The following is a 21441-nucleotide window of genomic DNA, read 5'->3' on the forward strand; positions in this document are numbered from 1 at the left end:
GACACATTCCACCACTCTTGTACTCCTGCCGTCATGTTCGGAAAGTGTCTCTGCCCACCCGGCATCTCTGTTTCCTTCTCTCTAATGTTTTTCCCTCTGTCTCTCATTGCTCTCCTCTTTAGAAAATTGTAAACACATCAGGATCTGAGTCTGCAAGCTTTGATCCTGTCCAGCCTCTGAGACAGTGGTGTCACTTTGATCTGTTTTTGGGGTGGTGGTTCTGGGGTTAGCGATCAATAAAGAAGTCTCCGCTCCTTTGTTTGAAGATGAAGGGCAGCTGAGAGGCTGACCTGCAGAAGGTTTCGGGTGTGAATTAAAGAAGCAGTGTGTGTGGATTAGATTAAGGGGGATCTAGTGCTTAAAGACGCTGCCGCAGCTGCTTTAAAATAAGGAATGCGTTTACAGTACAACGACGGCTGAATCGCTCTGTTTTCTGAACAGGATGCAAACAAGGATTAACTTTTGATGTGATGCAGAAATAAAAACAGGCTTTAATGGCAGAGTAAGTGATGTGTTTCCTGTCTGTGCCCTTTAAAGTTGAAGTCTAATGTTTTTGATGTTACTTCTTCCTTTCTTACTAAAGAACTTTAAATATTTTCTCCATTCTAACTTTATATGCTGACAACCACTAGTAAGCTACTTTTAGATTGTAAACATTGTGGCTCTGTGGAGCTATCAAAGCATTGCTCTGTTTTCTTTGAGCATTCTGACCAGACTGACACAGCAAAACTGACTCAACCAATGACGAGAGTTTAAGGTTGGACTGTCCATTTGTTCCAAAAAATGAAAGGCACAGCCACCAAATCAACATCAAAATCTAGCAGTCATCTGCATCTAGGCCAAAAAGTTGCACTTGAACACACCGCCAAGACTATAGTCAGTGATCAACAACGTAACTCTCCATACCAGCAGGTGGCAGTAAAAAAAAAAAAAAGAAGAAGAGTAAATTCAAAAAGAGTATTGGAAGAGCTAGAACTGCAGCTATACAAAGAATAATCAAAGCAACGCTTGCTTACCAGTGGTCCTGACCCAATACCGACAATTACAGACTCGGGCACTTGAAAGCACATGCACGTGACAGGAAATTAGCAAGCAATGACACAAAACTATCTCCTGTCTGATAAATGCTAAAGCTCCGTGCCCTAAACGTACACTGAATCTACGTCTTTAATGCCGCATCAAAGCAGTGTTTGAAGCTTAGCATATCCCATTATTCATCATGTTCAGGAACTCTTGTGCCCTGTAATTGTAAGATGTCCAGTAAAACTTTCAAGTGTATGTTAAATTTAATTAGATATTACATATAATTTGGTTATGTAAAGTGTTGCACGTTTTATTGGTACAGATATGAGTATGTGTATTTTGCTAAATGTTTGCAACTGCTTTTTTAGTGCTTAATTAGAAGCACCACCATTAAATTGTCATCTGGTTCGTAGGGACTACTGAACATACATTTAGAAGTTTATTTTAAAGAGCAAAGTATAAAATAAGAATTTTATAGAATTTTAAATTCTGTAAAAACGTTACATGCATTTTTACAACACTATAAGTGTGGCCCATCAGGTAATCAAAAGTTTTACACACTTGTGGGCTTCACAACCACTTAAACACTAGGGTCAAAGACCTAAAATATTGTATGTACAGCGGTTGGACAATGAAACTGAAACACTGGCCAATATATTGTTGGAGGTTTCACACCTACATGTATATATGCGCGACCTGGTGGCCAATCTTCACTGATTTTATATTCTATCAGTTAGAGCAGAGTGTGAAGGTTGAATTAGCCGAGTAATAACACAGCTGTATGTAAAATATTGCAATCAACATAACATAATGGAAGACATTTCAGAGTTCAAAAGAGGACAAATTGCTGGTGCACATCTCACTTTGATTAGGACAGCTAAACTTTGCGGTGTATTGAGAGCTATGGTATACAGGATAATGTTGGCATACCACCACGCAGGACAAACCACATCCAACAAGAGAAATCTGTCTGAAAGGGATGTCCTTGTACTAACCTTGATTGTATCCACAAAAACATAAAACCACACCTGCCCAACTCAATATATCAATATATCCATAGTTGGGTCAATAGTTGGGCAGCTATAGCCATAACTTTGGTCACTCGTGCCAATGCCAAATGTCAGTTTCGTTGGTGCGAACAGTGCAAATCTTGGGTTGTGGACATGTGAAACATGCATTGCCCAGAGTGAAGCATAGGGGTGGATCAGTGATGGTTTGGGCTGCAATATCATGACATTCCCTAATGTGCTTGTTGGGTGTGTCACTTCCAAGGACTATCAAACCATTTAGGAGGACCATGTGCACCTAATGGTTCAAACATTGGAGCCTGAAGAGGGTGCCAGGTAACAGCATGATAATGCACCAATACACACAGCAAGACTTTATGATGAACATGAAAGTGAAGTTGAACGTCTCTCATGGCCTGCACAGTCACCAGATCTAAATATTTTGAACCACTTTAAGGTATTTTGGTGGAGCAAGTCAGAAAATGTTTTCCTCCTCCAGCATCTGGCCAGGGACCAGGCCACTGTTTAATGGCTCAAATTCCCTCTGGCCACTGTCAAGAACTTGTATCTGTCATTCCTAAGACGAGTTGATGTTGTATTGGCCACAAAAGTAGGCTCTACACCATACTGATAAATTATTGTGATCTAAAATCAAATGTTTCAGTTTCATTGTCCAATCCCTGTAAGTAGATAAGTGGTCAAAGTCCTGAAAGTGTGGGTATTGGGACAGGCCCTTTTTCACACCAATCTTGCTCACCATTTGCTTTCGTCACTTCTGTTTTTCTTCTCATGCACTAGTTTGCTAAGCTGAACGGCCAATCAGAGTGAACTCTCACTGACCAATTCAGCATGCTCATTTGGCCCAAAAATAAAAAATCCTCAAACAATGTGCCAGTGGTGCAGAACACACCGCAGAACTAGTCTGACGATGACAACGTGTCATTGGCCTTCTGTTGGCTTGGCGTGCCATGGCCTGATGACTGGTTTCAGGAAACCTGTATGAATTTTTTTTTTTTTTTGCTTTTCCTTTTGGGTATGCATGCTAGTTCACCATTTGACTCCTTGCTGGCAACTATCAGCTCAATATTGTGTTTGCAAAATTACATATTAATTGGCAATGTAATAATATTAACATTCTGTTTGATACCAATAAGATAACATTTATTTTCAGATATAGGCTAATAACCGATAATCAGCCAATATTTAATTTCTACATTTGTTTTGTAAAATATATTAAAAATAAAACGTGTTTTAATTGTTAACAGTGAATTTAGACATCACAAAATTATGATGTAAAGTATGGAGGTTTCCAAAATATTACATTTAACTGTTATTAGATTTGGTGTTTTTAAGATTAACTTTGAATGTTGATTTAGTATTCTTTATTTAATGTAACATTCATTTGTATTTTCAGGTTATCCACCATCATCAGCTCCGATCAGATCCTCGTTCTTCAAGACGGGCGGATAGCAGAACGAGGAAGGTCAGTAGAGTGTGTATGAGTGCATTTGTCCTCCTGAGAGACAAACCTACTGTAAAGATTCAAACAACACACCCTGCTTGGCCTTTTCCCCCTCTGTTCGGCCAGATCCCGGGCGGTACCATATAAAAGAGGAAATGTGACACCCTCTCTGTCCTGGTTGAGGGAAATTCCTTTGGTTCGGTGGAGAGTGAACCATAGAAGACGTGTTGGGACAGACAGGGTCTTCTTCATCCTTGGGAAACCTAAGATCTGTGTGTGAGTGTGTCCCAGAGGCACTGTTCTTGTTATCAGTCAATCTGTAGTCTTAACCTGAGGGCCGTCTGAGTGTATCCTCATCTTCCCAGAGACAGGATATAGTCTCTCAGTGTCCGAGCAGTCCACGCCCTGCCCGATCGCTGTGTCCTGTCTCGCTGCAGGCCCTCAGGTGTTATACGCACAGATAGAGAGTTCTTCCTTTAAACCTGACGCACACACACAGAGAATCCCACTAATGGACTTCTTCATTCATCCTGGTCGTTCAGCCCCGATGTTAACCCTGTGCTCCCTGTCCTTCACTTCTGCCCTTTGATATATGAGCTACAGCCAACAGACCGTCCTCAAGACACAGCCGTCAGGGATGTAACTCCACACCTCGCACATTCAGCCCTGACTGACACTGCGATGTAAACATGACCCACACAGGCTTTTAACCCACAGGAACAGCGTATCGGAATACCCACGTTCACAGGAACGGAGCGAGGTGGGAATGTCCATTCAGGAAGGTGAAGGGTTAATGCTTTTAGAATGGAGGAATTAATAGATACACCCTGTGCTGCCCCTTAACAGGCTGCTTCCTGAAAAGAGACGTCTGTGGTCTGCGAAATCTCTGGGAAAAGGTTTGACAAGGATGGTGGATGCTGGGTTCACATGGTCATTGAAAAGCTGGAAGCGTCAGGGAATTTTTAAAGGGATTTTTTTTTTCAGGCCTGGAAAAGTCATGTACATTTTTTTTTAATGACTAATTCTACTTATGCTCAGAAAAGAAATATTCAGACTTTTTATTTTATTTATCTTTTCCAAAAGGTGTGGGGATCCTGGAGGATAAGAACTGGCTGTTATTAATGGATGTTATTAATTTATGCTTCCTGGTATCTGTTTAAAACTTCTGGTGTGACCTTACATTATGATGAGAACATATTCCACACTCTCATTCCCAGAGTTCAGTGCCCCATATTGTGTCTGCTTCACTTTTGATTTCATACTTCCAAGTAATTGATGCCTCAACAAACTTGACCCTAGACCGACCCTCCTAACTCTCTGTTTTAGCAATCTGAGAAAAGAAAAGAAAGAGAATGGAGATGGTCCTGAGAGTTTCCTTGCCCTTAAGTGATTTCTGGAGCCAGAGGAAAGCCGGCCCCCTGTGAAGTTAAACTGCTCTAAAGTCCTTTTAAGATGAGCCAATCCACTTTGGCAGCCATCTTTGCAATCCCCAGGGCTGCTGTTTTCTGTCTAGTTTACAGTCAAGCAAATTGACCTTTTTTTTTATTTTTTTTTATAAAAACGGAAAGGTGTAGCTTCCAAGGTGTAAGGTCAGTTCACATTCTACCGACTAACACTGACCAACATAGACCATCACCAGATTCCAGTACGTCACTTTTGAGACATTCCTCGACCTGACAAATGCAGATTCAATGTTCAATTGGCGAAAACCAACATCAACAGACACACTGATCCAACAAAACCCAATGAAATGTCTGTTGCTGCTGGTCGGCGTCTGTCTGTGCAGTGTGTTTTGGACTCTACAGCCACCATATTTAATGTTGCAATTTCTCTTGTGGTCTTTCTGCTTATGTCTCTGACTGCTCTTTGTCTGTAGGCATGAGGAGCTGCTGGCCATGGGGGGACTGTACGCAGCTATGTGGTTAAAACAGCAGCAAACCCCAGAGTCAGAGGTCTCCACAGAAGAACAACCGCAGGAGCCATAGCAGAGCGACTGAAGCTGATGGAGCAGCGATGATGAATGATGATGGGTGAAATCAATCAGGAAAATGGTAAAAGAGCCCACTGAGCTCTAAACTTAATCTCAGACAGAGGGGCACCAGACTGCACAGAAGTAATGAACTACGAAGAGTGTTTCTCAGGGAACAATTACATAGGTCTGCTTAAAGATCAACCAATCATTGAGTACCTCTAGATATGTTAAAGGGTTAGTTCACCCGAAAAGAAATGTATGTCGTCATTTACTCACCTTCATGTCATTCCAATCTGTATGACTTTATTTATTTTGTGGAAAATGAAGACAATATTTTGAAGAATGATGGTAACTAGACCGTTTGGTCCTTATTGACTTTCATTGTATGGAGAGAAAAAAAACACAGACATTTCTCAAAATATCCCCTTTTATTTCCCACTGAAGAAAGTCATAGAGGTAAATGATAACAGAAATTTAATTTTTGTTGGTGTAGTATTCCTTTAATATTTAGGAAACAGCAGTAGTATAAAAGTACTGTCATGTGGTGACTATATTCAGTCATTTAAGTTACATAGTGTTTTTATATCACTTCCTTTGTTTACACTCTTATTCATCATAATAGACTGAGGAGGAATGGAAGTATCTCTATTTTTTTTTTATAAATATAGGAATTTCTAAATATGGGAATTGTAGATAACATGCACAAGGTCAAAAACTTCACCAAAGTGTGGATGCTTTACCAAACCAAACCTCTTTACACTTGGTAAAGTCCAAAGATCTATCATATCTCTGTTGTTCACATTTTTAGTTTGAGACTTATTTTTTATAATCTCCTCCTTTTTTTATGGAAAATACTCATCATCTACTTTACATTAAACCAGTATTTTAATATTAATGACATGCTGAACTTAAAGGGATAAATCACCCAAAAATGAAAATTCTGTCATCATTTACTCACCCTCAAGTTGTTCCAAACTTTTACACAAAAGAAGATATTTTGAAGAATTTTGGTAATCAGACAGTTGACGTGGTAGCTATTGAATTCTATAGTCAATGGCTACAGTCAACTGTCTGGTTACCCATATTCATCAAAATATTTCAACAGATCAAAGAAACTCATAAAAGTTTGGAACAACTTGAGGGTGAGTAAATGATGACAGAATATTCAGTTTTGGGTTTGACATGCAGTAAACTTTTCTTTTTGGTGTCTTTCCATATTATTTAGAAAAGTTTCTTTTTTGAAAGTATTGAATTATAAAGAGTTGAATTATGAACTATTTTTAAATTGCTTTTCTAAAGGTGAAAGATATTTAAGGGACTTACATGAACCATGGAAACATTCAGGAATACAAAGAATATTCTGACTCTGAAGATACCCTCTAATGATTGGCTGCTGCATTTCATGAAAACATTAGCTGAATTTTGTAATGTTTTTCTTTTTTTCATGTGGAATGTGCAAAAGTTGGTCAAGTACTTCATTTTAAAACAAAAGTTTGTAAATAAATACAACCCTGACTATGTACAAAAGTTAATTTATTTAGAGTATTTACATCTTTTCACTCCAGCTATGGTTTAACACAAACAAGTACATGTATATTCCTTTAAGACAACTGACATTATAATTCATTCATGAAGTAGAACATGACAGAAATATTTACAGGATAACACATTTCTGAACTATACAAAAACAGATATTTATCTGTAATGATTTAGGCTTGGACTTAGAGTTAATAATTGACTACAATGCACTGAGGTTTCATGGGACTTTGACCTGCTCACATCAATATAATGGGGAAAGCAAGAAGGAATTCCATGTGGAAGTTGGTTGAAAAGTTTGGCGTTAGTACATGTTTTTTTTGTTTTTTTTTAAAGAAAGTACTAATTGTATTCAGTAAGGATACATATATTGCTCAAAAGTTAGAGTAGAGGCATTTATAATGTGACTTCAAATGAATGCTGTTCTATTTAAACTGCTCTCTACATTAATAATAAATGTTTCTTGAGCACCAAATCAGCATATTAGAAGGATTTCTGGAGGATGAAAATAAATTAAGAGATTCGTTTTTAAATTGTAATATTTAACCATTTATACTGTATATTTGATCAAATAAATGCGGCCTTGTTGAGCATAAGAGACTTCTTTCAAAAACATTATTAAAAATCTTACCGACCCCAAACTTTTGAATGTTAGTGTATGTTTCTGAAGAGTGTAGATGCACTGCAGATGTCGTCCTACTGTATGTAATTTCTAAAGAATGTGTACGAAATTCCCACAGGAGCTGGCGTGGAGCCTGAAATACCTTCTCGTCACTGTCAACATTATCATTGGTTGGCGTTTAAATGTTTGCGGCGATAAGGTAATACTGTGGACAGAGTGGTTAGTTCAGCGTGGAATAAGAGGTCTGACTTAAATACATGCTTGCAGAGCCCAGTGTCTGCTAGGGTCCAGACGTGGTGAGGGAACACTTCTCATTACTAAATCATGCTGGACCGCCCTGTCCCTAATTGAGCTGAAGAGGGACAAGGAAATTTGTCCTGAAATGTTCAAGTGAGTGCGAGGTGTGTTTCAGAGTGGCCTTGTCACCATTGTTCAGTTCCAGGCGCGCCCTGTGCGATGACCCACGGAAGAGCACTCTGCTGAAGGAGCGCTGATGCCCCTGCGCTGAACCCCCGCGGCAGGCAGAGAGAGGAGAAGTTTGCATGGGACGCTCCCCACGGGACGCCTTCTACGGAGCGGCAAGCAGCGGAACTGAGGTTCACAGTGAGGACATGTCAGACGCTTTCTCTCTCTCTGTCCTGCATTACCATCTCTTCTTAAGCACACATTATGTAGTCTCCGTTCCTCAACAGCTTGTCAGGATCTATGTGCATCATCAAGGTGAATTAAGTGCGAACACACAGGTAGATTTTGTGTGTGTGTTTGTGAGAGGAAAGGGCTGGTCGTGGATTTGAAGTTTGTGCATTGGACAAAATCATACTTCTAGGACTACTCGTTGGTACTTGTTTTCCATGGAAGTACTCCACTGGAGTGTCCGAATTACGTATTGGAAACAGTAGAGTTGTCAGGAAGCGTCCTGGAAGCGGTCAGTTGCTGTTGTCGGTCTTGGGTCGTTTTTGGTACCACAGAGCTGTAGGCAGGTTCTGGCAGCCCATGTACTCCTTCCTCATCTCGGCCTCGGTGAGGGGTGGGGTGGAGTTACACGGAGCACCGGCCAAAGTCACGTTCACGAGACCCAGAGCAGCATCACCCAGTCGGGACGTCACAGAACTCTAGTGATGGATTAGGCGAAGAGAGAACCAATTTAAAGTCTTCAAGTCATAAGATAGCTTGACAGAAGATGAGTTGTTATTCCACAGAAGAACTGAAATCTAAAAGTTGTATCGACTACAAGAATAACGCATCGACGCCAAACCATTTGTCTTGTGACTATTTCAGTTAGAAATTACTTTTTGGATTTGGGTCTGTTCCAAAGAACATGTTTGATAAGACTTAGCAAAGTACATGAGTCGTAGGATGTAGGTCATCATAAACGTAGAACTACTTTGTCATTTTGGAGAGTGGCAGTCTCTATCCCCTTTCACTTTTCACAAAGAAAAGAGCAGCTGTAGGAATTTCAGTAATGCGTTAATTAGAACAATAAGGTCCCAACAGTTAATGTTAATTCAACAGGGAGCCATTCATTTAATATTAATCTTTATCGTTATTTTAATAAAGATAGATATGTTCATTGTTTGATCATGTTAGCTCTTTCATTAACAGTGCAGTAAATTTTAAAACTACGATTATTAAAAAATACTATATCAAGAAGCATAACGGACTGTTTTTGTACAGCTAAAATAACTGGATGCGGATGATCCCGGAAGCAAGACTCATATGAAAAGGTGAATACCTTTTTCCGTACAATAAAAAAAGTTTAAAACGGAGTGATCCGAACAGCCCAGATTCATAAGGTATGGCTGTGTAAAGGCTTTTAAAGTCTCACCTTACTGAGGTGGTCTATGAGGCAGTCCGATGGGTGCAGAGAGGACCAGAACTCAGCTGTTTGCACCCAGGGCAGCCCGTTGAGCAGCACGACATTGACGTGTTTGAGAGATCCCATCAGTCTCTTGCTGAGGGCCCCACTGTAGCTCTGCTCCACGAAGAGCAGCACCCGACTGGCCTTGCATCCGGCTAGATCTGCCAACAGTTCCCCCATGGAGTAACGCTCCTTCAGATCTGCCTGGAGAAAAAAAAAACATATCATATAGAGCTTTCCTGTCATACATTATGACATGTTTTATAGATAGTTTCCCTTTATAATGCAATTTATTAAAGCAGAAATCCATGAAAGTCTGTACATTACATTGATTTTACAATGGGTAAGGGTTGTTCTTAAGCACAACTTGAGGTAAAAGCTGTGTAATGCAGAGACTTGAGTGGATCATGCTTTAATAAAACTATGGCAACAGCAATATTATAATATAAAATACACTGCCGTTCGAAATGTGAAGGTAGTATGTTTTTTTTATTGTTATTTTAAGAAGTCTCTTGATCAAATAATCAAAGTCTTGAGCATAAAAGAACTTACTATTGACTTAATATTATTAATATACTATTAATATTGTGAAATATTACAATTTTAAAATAGCTGTTTTCTGTTTTAATATTTTTTTAAATGTAGTCCATTCCTGTGATGGTAAAGCTGAATTTTCAGCATCATTACTCGAGTCTTCAATGTCACATGATCCTTCAGAAATACTTCTAATATGCTGATTTGATGCTCAAGAATCATTTCTTCTTATTACCAATGTGGAAAACAGTTTCTTAAAGGTATAGTTCGTCTGAAAATTAAAATTGTCATTAATTACTCGCCCTCATGTCAAGATTTTCGTTCATCTTCGTAACACAAATTAAGATCTTTTTGATGAAATCTGAGAGCTTTCTGTCCCTCCATAGACAGCTACGCAACTACCACCTTGACGCTTTAAAAAATTAATGAAGAGATCACAAAACTAATACATATGAATTGAGAAATATGATGAACATTTATGATGAACATATGATTAAATTTAGACTTTTATTAACATATAAACATTCATCAACTCACACATCAGTTTTGGTAAACGGAAGCTCAAGCATGTTCACTTGATGTGCGAGAACCAATGAGGTTCATTCTCGTGTTACACTACCACTTTCATGCTTCAAAAAGCATAAACGTGCAGTTACAGGAACCGGCTGTCAATGGTTTGGAACAACATGAGGGTGAGTGAATGATGACAGAATTTTCCCTTTAATGCTGCTTAATTTTTAATAAACATTTGTTTCAAAGAACAGTATTTATTCGAAATAGCAATCTTTTGTAACATTACACATTATATGTTGTCTTCCGTCACTTTTGATCAATTTGATAGATCCTTTCCTTGCTGAATAAAAGTATTAATTTCTTTAAATTCCTTAAAATATAGATTACTAACCCTAACAGTGTATATAACTATTAATAAAAAAATATTATATGAATAATATTAATATGAAATTATTATATAAATTATATTCAAATCAATTATGAGAGAATAATATAACATTAATTTGATATTTTCCCCCTCAATTAGTTTTTCAGTTTTATCACTAAAATGACTGAGTAACTTCATTCATTTGCCCTGACATTCATGCTAAAGGCAGTTGTTGAAATGAACAGTTTGTCGAATTCTTTCTACTTTAAGAAGAAATGAGCAGCTTTCCTGTGGGAAGCCGAGCCTCTGGTGGCCCTGATCCTGTGTGGTCCTTGTCTCTCAAGCCCCCTTTGTCACTACATCCCTGTCTGGGGATCAGGTTGTTGCCTTTGTCCCTAGAGAGTCTGTCCCTATTGTCGTGGAAGGGTGGGCTTTACTGTGCAGTCTGCTCCCTTCTGTTTGCCCTACTCTAAACATATGGCCGGGATTACTGACCACCTTTTAGCAAAGGATTGTGGGATTTTGGTGAAGCAACATGAGAGTACTTTATAAAAGCAATATAATTAAATGTGCGCATAGTTTCTGGAATGATTGTATTAATGATAGATGAAAGAGGCATGAGGTGGATGGCTGATCTATTGTGAGTTGATAAAAGGACCTGTCTGTGTTTAGTAATAAGATTGGGGACTTAATATTGTGCCATATTTCTCTATGAAATTCGATCTAATCTCTCTCATCTTTCTTGTTAAGTGAGGAGTCTGCTCTGGGTTGTCATTTGCATTAAGGGAATACGGTTTGATAAAGCATCCCCTTCTTGGATATTTGCTGCACAGGTGGCGCTCTCATTAGCGGCCCTGAAAATACTCGTAACACAAGAACCACCAAAGTGCAGAGTGTCTACATATTCATCCCTTCCTAAAAATGAAACCAAATGAACGGATGAGAGTCAACCAGAAGTCATCTTCCATAGCGTAATACTCTTCTCCTTTGGTTAGTGGGCACTTTGAAGTGGTGGGCTTGGGGAAACACGTTGGATTCATTTACGGGAAGATAAGAGTAACTCTTCTTACTCATCTGTCCTCTCTGTGCTTCCAGGAAGCCCACATTTAAAACAAATCTACCTCAGCACCTTCAGAATAACATAGTAGGCCTGACTGTGAAAATACAATCCTGTTACAAGAAAAAACAGGGTTTTTAAACCACTTCAGAGCTCAACAGTGAGGTTCTGAAAGTAAAAATATATCTAAAAAAAAAATCCTCCATTAGAAATAGATTTGTTTATGGTAGCGAATAGATCATTAAAAACAGACCTACCGTGATGTCCGAGATAAAGTGACAATGTATGCTTCTGTAGAAAGCCGTAAATCAGTGTGATTTCAATTTACTTTTAAACAGTTGTGTTAAATAGTTTCATTCTGAGTGAAGAACTACACTAATCGTAGTCATAAAGACGAGAGGCTGCTGTTCCTGCGGACATGGAAAGTGTGCCAAAAGTTCTCTGGCTTCCAAGTACTTATCAAATGACACAATCTGATTTTATCTTTTCAATCTACAATTTTATTTTATATTTTATTTTTATTTTATTTATTCCTGTGATGGCAAAGCTGAATTTTCAGCATCATTACTCCAGTGGTCAGTGTCACATGATCTTTCAGAAATCAGAATTATATGCTGAAACATTTCTTAAGAACAGCATTTATTTAAAATAGAGATATTTTGTAACAATATAAAATATAAAACTGTAACTTTTGATTAATTTAATGCATCCTTGCCAAATAAAAGTATTAATTTCTGTAAATAACTGAACTGTACTGTATTGTATATATCTGTGTAATTGTATAATTCTAAAGGTTTGTTTTAAGTTTAGTTTTTTTTTTTAAATATATCATTGCTTTTGACTTGATTACATCATTCAAAATGCTTCATGGGATGAGTAGTTTGTTGTCTCATACACAATTCTTGTACATTTAGTCTTCTTTCTAGTTTTTATATAACTTTTCTAATTGTCATTTCTAATAAAAATTTTAATCTTTGACAAAATGAAAGAGAAAAATACTTTGGGAACCGAGGCCACTGTAAAAATTGGGCAGAAATTGTTGTGTTCTGTAGTGATTGTCAATGTTTTTTTGTGACACGAAGTTTGAACATTAACTTCACTGTATCCAGTCCCGATGCATACTAGCTCTACTACAGTACATGACCACCGGAATGTCTGATCAGACGCACACACTCACAATGCCGTTGTTATTGCGGTCCCAAAGCAGCATGGTGCCGTCGTTGCGTGTGGGGCTGTTCAAGTACAGAACCAGAGAATCCACGCAGTGCTGCTTTCGGCAGATGTAGGAAATGTGATTCCTGATGACCTCTTTCTCTGTTGCTGGATACATCCCCTCTGTCTCTTTAGCTGTGGAAATACAGGCAATTATTGAACCTGAATGTAAAGCATACCTCAATAAAAACTGAAATGACTTGAAATGTCCTCTGACCTGCTACCTGTCCGTTCCCAGCAAAGAACGTCTTTATGTGGTCCTTATGGAAGCCGTTGTTCCTCAGCATCTGGTAGAAGAGCTGCAGGTTCTGCGCATGCCGCTGGTATGTTATCTGCTCCTGCCAGCCACCTGCACGTGCACAGGTCAAAGGTTGCGTAAAAAGCTGCATTCCTGAGACGGCTGATAAGTCCAAGTATTCGCCCATGCAGCATTTCAAACATCAATAAGCGGATCTAGGGTCAGATCATACAAACGAGTTCTTTGAGTGTGTTTTTTTGTACCTGACAAGAGAACTGCATGATCACAGGTCTGGTAGAGGCGGCAGGACAGGTGTGTGGCTAGGCGTTGCTGATGGCACCGTCGGGTGTTTTTATTGAGCTCGCAGCTGGAGATGGGCGCGCTGGGGCTGGTCAGTGGCAAAGGCTGTGGGCATCTGGCAAAGTCTGGGTGATCTACAGCAACAACCACATCACTTAGCTTTAGGTTTCAAGTGAGCAGGATCAAAAAGTAGGAGAGAAGAATTTCAGTATGACTTCATTTTTGTCATTTTCAAACCCAAACGTGACATGGTTAACACTAAATATTATACTGTCATTTAAGGTGCGGTCACATTTACCATTCAGCAAATTTTAGCGGTTGAAATTGAGTTATTTCTATAGGAATATATAGAATTCCTATAGAAAGTTGGAATTCTATATAAGTTGAAATGACTTAAACATCCAAGTTGATTGTACTTGCCACTTTGTTTTATTGCAACACTATTAACGCCAAAATGAATCTGTGTAATTTGAGGGATCAATAGATGAAACCACAATATAACAAGTAACAGTTGTGGTGAAAATGCCTTTACATTGTTAAAAAATGTATTCAACTCTGCTATGCTATACCTACCTCAAATTGTCAAGTACAATCAACTTGGATGTTTAAGTCATTTCAACTTATATTACATGACTTTAAAAATGAATTTAATCTTGTATTACTTTTTTTTTAAAGCTGAAAATTGCTTAATTTATTTTGATAAGTTAAAGCAATGTAAAAACGTTGTCATAACTTATTGGTCGTATAATAATTTTTCACAGTGTACATTCAACTATATTGTATGTCTTTTGTTTATTTTCAGATTACAGTCAGTTATAGGAATTATTAAACTAAAATATTTTGCATTTGCAACACTATCAACATCAAAATGAAGCAATGTCATTTGAGCGATCAGTAGACGAAACAACAAATGCCTTATTAATGAGCATATAGTTTATTCAGCTGGCCATTTGAAAGTTATTCAACTGTGCTATAAACTATGTTTTAATTGATTTTCTGATTATTTTTGCATTAAGATATTAACAATGGTCAGTTATTAGGAGCTAATATCTGGAATTATAAATAGGAATTATTAAACAGAAATATATTGCAAAATAACTGCTTAACTACATTTTACTGCCATTTTTATTCCAAAATGACTTGAACACACCTTTAAAAGTACTGAAAATTATTTTGTAGTTCATACTTTACTTAAATAGGTGTTCTAGGAAATCACACTCGTCTTTGTGACAGTAACAACAAAACACTTTATTTTCAGGTGACGTAGTTACATTTACTTACTAAAGTAATAACAGTAAATTATGAATAATTACAAAGTAATTAACCCTAAACCAAACCCTAACCATAACTCTACAGTTAGTACATGTAGTTAATTAATATTTCTCAGTACTTGTTTAAGTATGTAACTACGTCACTTTGAAATTAAGTGCAACCAAATGCTTCCATCACTTGCTCCTTCTTAGAGTCTGTCATTGACCTTTCAGAGATATTTAAACCTTTTCAACTTCACAATTTGCTGACTCACCTACACAGCGCAGGCATTGTGTTCGGTTGCTGTCTTTCACTCCCACAACCAGAGGGAGAAAGTGAATCTCACAGAGTCCGCTGCTGTGCTCCACACGGCTGGGTCTGGCCACCGTACTCCTGCGGGCCCTTGCTCGGCTCGCCATGCGATCGCTGCGACTCCTCCTCCGCTTCAGCTGGTTCTGGCAGCGGGTTTTCACAGCCATCGTCAAGCATTCCTCCCCTGTATATATATATATATATAGAATGAAACAGTTAATTTACAAATACAATCAGCTGGGGTTTTCGAACTGGGCTCAGGTGACCCCCATGGGGCCGCAAGGGAGCGACGGGGGTCTGTGGGAAAGCTTAGAAAAATACTATTAAAAAAAATAAATAAGACTAAAATCTATTAAAAAAGTCATTTTAGATTTTTAATATTGATTTTTCAGTGTATAAGTTGGGTGTTTTTTTTAAAAGATATATGCCTTTTAAATTTTAGGATAGGGGTCCCGCACACAAGGATGATCATATTTTGGGGTCTGTAGCATCTAAAACGTAAAAAAAAAAAAAAGGGCCTTAGATAGTTGTAATTTTTTATTGAAACGTTTATCCAAGCAACAATCTCTGATAATGAGGGATGTTTTCGTTTTATTGCCTGGTGATCATTCAAGAGCATGCCAGTGTCAATATTTGCGTGATGTTTGTGTGAAAACCCCATGACCCGGATAAATGAGAACATTCAGCGTCATTTGTCAAGGGTTTATTGCTCCGCCGCTGTCATGTGATCGTCCACCTGGCTTTAATAAGAAAGAGCTGCCTGCAATGTTAATTTCTACCCTGAGAAAGTGACAAAGAGAAACTGTCCTTTCAGAAAAAGCAATAATAATGACTTTTAAACAGGCATAGCATCAGTCTGGGCAGAGCAGCTTGCATTCCTTCAGTAATCTGCCATAACTCCAAACTATCTCCAAACACATGCTGCACTTTGGCTTTTGACGCCAAGTAATTTTTAATCAGTTTCACGCTGAGGAAACCTGAATTAGACAGTAGTGCAGGAGGTGTAATCACAAGCCATTATAAATCCATTTCACTTAGCAACTAAAATTGCCTCTCATAATGAAAGGTTTCCTTAACTTGTCGTGATTTGGGAATGTGGGGTATAGAGAGCATCAGTAGCTCTAATGAGTCTCTCTCTGTGGTCAGTCGCATCCGGAGGCCCATTACAAAAATGCAGAAAGACTTGGGATGACTTTAAATGTGGCCAGAACTAAACCCAGCTTTTCATTCCAGTCTCTGATTATCACCACATCTTCAGATGAGATGGTCAAGCTTGGACACAATGAGACTTGAAAACGATTCCAGACTTGAACTGAGTCACACAAGCCTTGCTGCCTTGAGATCAGAGCATTTTTTGTTTATCATTTCTAATGTGTCCGCTCATTATAGCCCTTCCTGAGCTTCAATTTTGTCTTCAGTTACCAAATATATTTCTTGTAACTATTTCATTTGAGGAAGGCTTGAGGACAACATGTGTGCTTAGTCTTCACGAATTGTCTTTAAATGAGAGTTGATTTAAATATATTTACATAATTGCCATGGCTGTGTCCAAAGCTTAAGGCAGATTCTGTTAAGGCACAACTGTTTTCAACATTGGTAATAATAAGAAATGTACCTTGAGCACCAAATCAGCATGTTAAAATGATTTCTGAAGGATCATGTTGACAATATTACTGTTTTCCTGTATTTTAGATTAAAAAAATCCAGACCTGATTAGCAAGAGACTTTTCTGAAACATTTAAAAATCTTAACGACCCCAAACTTTTGTAGGAATAATAATGATGAATAATAACAGTAGGAGGAATAATGATGAAAATATCATTTGTAAATCAATGTACTTTTTTCAACACTGATTTGCCTTTTTTTTCACAAACAGCCTAACCAAACACAGAGCATTATGGGATATCATAGCCAGTGAGGGACACATCTATGTTGCCGTCAAACATTGACCAGATGATGACATAAGTAGCCAGGATCTTAGTATTGGATATGGATCTCTCTTGATTCCTTCCTTCCAGCATAATGTTTCAGCTTCAGATGCAGCCCTATGAAATCATATTGAAATTAAATGTCTTTGTTCAGGATTTTATTAGTACAGCTGCCAATATGAGGCTTTAAAACTTACTTAAATACTTTAAAACAGTCAGTTGAAAAACAGTATGTGCCCAGAAAGGGGGGTTCACAGCGATGCCATAGATAAAACCAAATTCAGTTCCCCAAATAACCTTTCAGTGAACAGTTCTTAAAATAGTCCTTTTTTTCTTAGTGTGAAAAAAATTTGAATAATCTAAAGAACCTTTTCCCACTATAAAGAACCTATTAATATAAAGGAAAGGTTCAATGGATGTTAAATGTTCTTCATGGAACCATTGATATCCATAAATAACATTTAATTAAGAGTATAGAAAACAAAATGTATTAGAATAAGCTTTTATCACAACAACTTTTCTTGTCTCTTTCAGCAGTGATGGCACAAATGTGCAAGTTTAGTGATGGGTTTACTTGTTCCCCTGAACCGGGGGCACAGCTGGGCTCTGAACCCAGTGTTAAGAACTGAACTATCAGTCAGGAATGAATTATTGACCACTCTTATTGTGAATGCATGACTCTCAGCTCAGTCGTACGTCTGCCCTCCACTTTCCCTGCAGGGGGTCTGTGGCCCGACTTCCTAAGAGCAGATCCTCGTGCAGACCTCGCTGACTAATTCACACAGCTTCGTGTCACCTTTGTTTATGCCCGGAAAAGTGTTGCAAAACATCTAAACTGGCTTTTTATAATTCACTATTGAAATCACTGAGGAAGACTTTTACCCAACTTACAGTCTGATCTAGACCTTTGCGTGTCTGCACGCTTCTGTGATGCTTGTTCACTTCTGCAGGATGTTTTTCCTGTTCCTCAGTGCCCATCCCTTAAGAGTTTTATTTCGATGGATACAAAGTAAATACATATTATGCATTATAGTATTTGTTACAGTGTAATTCATGCTACTTATGCGTAATTATTTTGTGCCGTTTTAGCTGCTGTAAAAACACATTATTATGGTATTATAGTCATTTCTTATAATGACATATAATGTCATTATAATTAGTAAGGTGTCCTGATAGAAGCTAATGTGCACGAAAACAGAAATAATCATTTGGAACTCTCAAAATAGGAACATGTTTAATCACACTGGTAACATTAAACATACTTTTGGTTTGAACTTGTTGGTGTAGCCTATTTTACACAGAGTTGTCGACATTATCCATATTGGATGGTTGTTTTGGGTCTATTAATAATGTATTTTGTCTCATATAAATCATCATACACGTGACGTGAACATGTCAGTCACATTGATGGCAAGTCCATTCACATTTCTTTAATTGTTCAACTCGATTTCTAAGTATTGTTACATGTAAACTAAATAAACTAAACAAAAAAGACCTAGCCTATGCATGTATTAGCCTATTTGATAATCTCTTTTCACTGACAATATCAGAGTCAAAATAATTTGGGTCTTTACTGAGTGTCTGAACATTTCAGATACTGAAATTATACTACATTTCGCTCTCTTGCAACTGTTTTGAAACTTTCATTGGGCTATCTGAGAGTAGAATATGTGCTCATTGGGAAAAAACAGTAATAAATGGGTTAATTTATTGGGTTCAGCAGTATGCTATAAGGACTAGTGCAAGACTTGTAGCATGGTCGTTGTTGTACATCATTTTAAATTAATTCACTGAAGCAAAATTTCTATGCACTTGTAATTTTAATTCTCAGGTTTTACAGTCAGATTCGGTTCACTCACCCAGATAAATGCCGTCCATATGAGCACATTTCTTCTTGGTTATGTTGAAGTCCACATAGAACAGAACGACCGGGTGTCCGAAGCTCTCTCCAGGACTGGGGTCCAGTAGCAGCACGGCGTCATGCGCGCTCGCGCCGGGGTACAACTCTTCATTCGTCCTGCTCACATCATCCGCGCTCGCGTCCGCCGATAAGCCGCTGTGCTTGGACTGCAGCGCACCGCTCGAGTAGGAATCCGGCAGAATCGCGAGCACTTTCCCCGAGCCGGACTCGGACACGTACACGACCACCCCGCTCAGGTGCAGGTGGGACATCTTCTTGCACTCGCTCTCCGGTAAGGATACCCTCCGGCACAGGTTGAGCTTCAGGTACTGAAGCCCAGTTCTTACCCAGCGGTCCAGACGAGACCCGCAGCACTCGCCAATGAGTAAAGCGCAGATAAGAAGAGAAACGCACTGGAGCTTCATGCTTTGGCTGTGTAAAGATCTCTCTTGATGTCCTCGGTTGTGTGTTATAGGCAAAGTTACTTTTAAAAGAGCGTTGGAGGTGTTTGTTGGACACTCCGGAGTCTTGTGAAGTTTGGAGAGATGCAGCTCTCTTCATTAAAGGTGCTCAGAGCAGCATCCAGATGGAAAGTAATGTGCTGGAACTCCATCCCACAGGCTCTGACATGCTGTGAAACGGAGGAGGGAGGGAAGGAGGGAGAGAGAGAGAGAGAGAGAGAGAGAGAGAGAGAGAGAGAGAGAGAGAGAGAGAGAGAGAGAGAGAGGGGATGGAGATGACTGTCAGATAATTCCCATTATCAAGAAGACATTTTAAACATTATCATACAAGTTTTAAGTTAATTTGATATTGCAAGCCTTGTGCAGATTATGAAATTTAAAGGTGCTTCTTAGAAAATGTAATATTAAATTTAGGAATTTCTAAAATATCCACTTTTCAGTTGGGCTATCAGTTGCTACTTATTTAAGATTAATAAATAAGATTAAAAAAAACTTACTAAATAAGACAACTTTTTTAGGGGACACTTTAATCAATAGGATGGTAACAGCGTTGCCGTAGGCTATAAGGGGGAGAGGGACAAAATGCTTTTATTTCCATATATAGGCTATGATATTACAATGATGTGGGAAAAGTCTTGTCCGTATGGTGACATATTTATAGGCTGTTCTATTTTTTTATGAATTCATTTGAATAGTAGCTGACTAATAGATGAAGGTGATATAGCCTAATTTTGCAAATAATGCTAATTTGAATTAAAAATGTTAATTTTAGAGAGACAGATTGTAGAAACCACATGGCTACTGTATTTGACCAGAGAGTAGCGCTGTTTTCTCATTTATTGTGAATTAGTGCGCCTCAACAGTCCACACAGTCATTCAACTTGACTACAAGCTGTCTGACCAAAAAAACAACAACAAAAACTTTTCGGACCAGTAAGAACCTATTTTCTGAATAACAGACCTCGGGTCTCCTGCACATTAAACCATAATTGACTTATCTAGTATTATTTTTGCCACATCCTGTCTGATATTTCCAAGCATATTAATTATAAAGAGATCTTAAAAGTTGGTATTATTAAACACGTCTTGCATGTGCAGTTTCTCAGATTGTCTGAAAGTTTCTTGACATGATTGCAAACCATGGTGCTATTAATTACACTTAATTGGAAACACAATCTGCCTTCGTTTGTAGATACATGTAAGGTCACAAATCTTATATTTTCCCAGCCTAATTGACATATGGCTAAGCCACGCCCCCTCCACTCACTCGGACAAACAGTCAACATTCGGTGACAGGTGCATTTAATTGTTGAAGAGGAGTGAAAAGGCTACATGTTTTTCTAAAAAAAAAAATAAAAAAAAAACACACAAAGCTCCCCAGTTGTTTTGGTAGAAAGTAGTCTAAAATGTTGTGCTTTAATATGTAATTAATGGTTCATGATCAAATTAAATATGTACAGCATACGTTTTTGCATACGTTTCCAGTACAAGCCTTTTTACCATCTTTACCAAGAGTAGGCTACCTCTCCGTTAGTTTGGTGCTACAGTATTTACATGAATCATTCAGCACAACACTGCTAACATTTGTTATCTCGGTTATTTACAGATACGTTAATGAAGCTAAAGCCTGTTTTATGCTTCTGCGTCGAATCGACGTCGTAGCTACCCCAGCAGACCCCTCTGCGTCGCCGCGAACCCCTCCGCCGTAGCTCGACGTGCACCTCCAAAAAATTGTAACTACGCGTCGAGGCGACGCAGACCACCACGAAATTCGTCTTTTAACATTTAAAAACAGACATTTTCCAATTCCAAAGCTTGAAGCTTTGGAATTTAAAAATGTCTGTTTTGTTCTGTTTTGAAAATGTTTGCTACAATGTAGGCCCAGTTA

At 38.4% G+C, this 21441-nt stretch overlaps 2 protein-coding genes across 4 annotated transcripts in view; one reads left to right on the forward strand and one right to left on the reverse strand.

Annotated features, from left to right (window-relative positions):
• Nucleotides 1-21441, forward strand: part of abcb6b (ATP binding cassette subfamily B member 6 (LAN blood group) b) — a 56887-nt gene that overhangs the window by 26323 nt on the left and 9123 nt on the right. The window contains exons 17-19 of one of the 3 annotated variants that reach the window (XR_013197118.1): nucleotides 3445-3513; nucleotides 5369-5543; nucleotides 6764-6842. Coding sequence is in view for 1 of the 3 variants with exons in the window: in XM_077215881.1 (XP_077071996.1) it covers nucleotides 3445-3513; nucleotides 5369-5477 (178 nt within the window). In the remaining 2 variants the exon portion in view is untranslated. Of the gene's footprint in view, nucleotides 1-3444; nucleotides 3514-5368; nucleotides 6992-21441 lie in introns of those variants that run through there. The other 2 variants (XR_013197119.1, XM_077215881.1) reach the window with 2 other exon arrangements.
• On the reverse strand, nucleotides 6281-19732 carry LOC143723457 (uncharacterized). Its single transcript, XM_077215882.1, has 7 exons — nucleotides 19052-19732; nucleotides 15227-15448; nucleotides 13665-13835; nucleotides 13381-13512; nucleotides 13129-13298; nucleotides 9448-9684; nucleotides 6281-8734 (listed from the first exon to the last, which is right to left on the reverse strand). The coding sequence occupies exons 1-7, from the start codon at nucleotides 19515-19517 to the stop codon at nucleotides 8549-8551; spliced, it is 1584 nt and encodes a 527-aa protein (XP_077071997.1). The 5' UTR covers nucleotides 19518-19732; the 3' UTR covers nucleotides 6281-8548.

The sequence above is a fragment of the Siphateles boraxobius genome, unplaced genomic scaffold (assembly GCF_051911475.1).
Source record: "Siphateles boraxobius isolate OS27281-9 unplaced genomic scaffold, OSU_SipBor_1 7, whole genome shotgun sequence".
Lineage (NCBI taxonomy): Eukaryota > Metazoa > Chordata > Actinopteri > Cypriniformes > Leuciscidae > Siphateles > Siphateles boraxobius.

What these genes read in the sequence shown, in the direction of transcription:
- LOC143723457 (XM_077215882.1), bottom strand. Translation starts at nt 19,517, where the DNA reads ATGAAGCTCCAGTGCGTTTCTCTTCTTATCTGCGCTTTACTCATTGGC. An exon ending in TGGGAACGGACAGGTAGCAG is followed by an intron (nt 13,299 to 13,380) that starts GTCAGAGGACAT and finishes GTATTTCCACAG; the next exon opens with CTAAAGAGACAGAGGGGATG. An exon ending in ACCGCAATAACAACGGCATT is followed by an intron (nt 9,685 to 13,128) that starts GTGAGTGTGTGC and finishes TTTTTTCTCCAG; the next exon opens with GCAGATCTGAAGGAGCGTTA.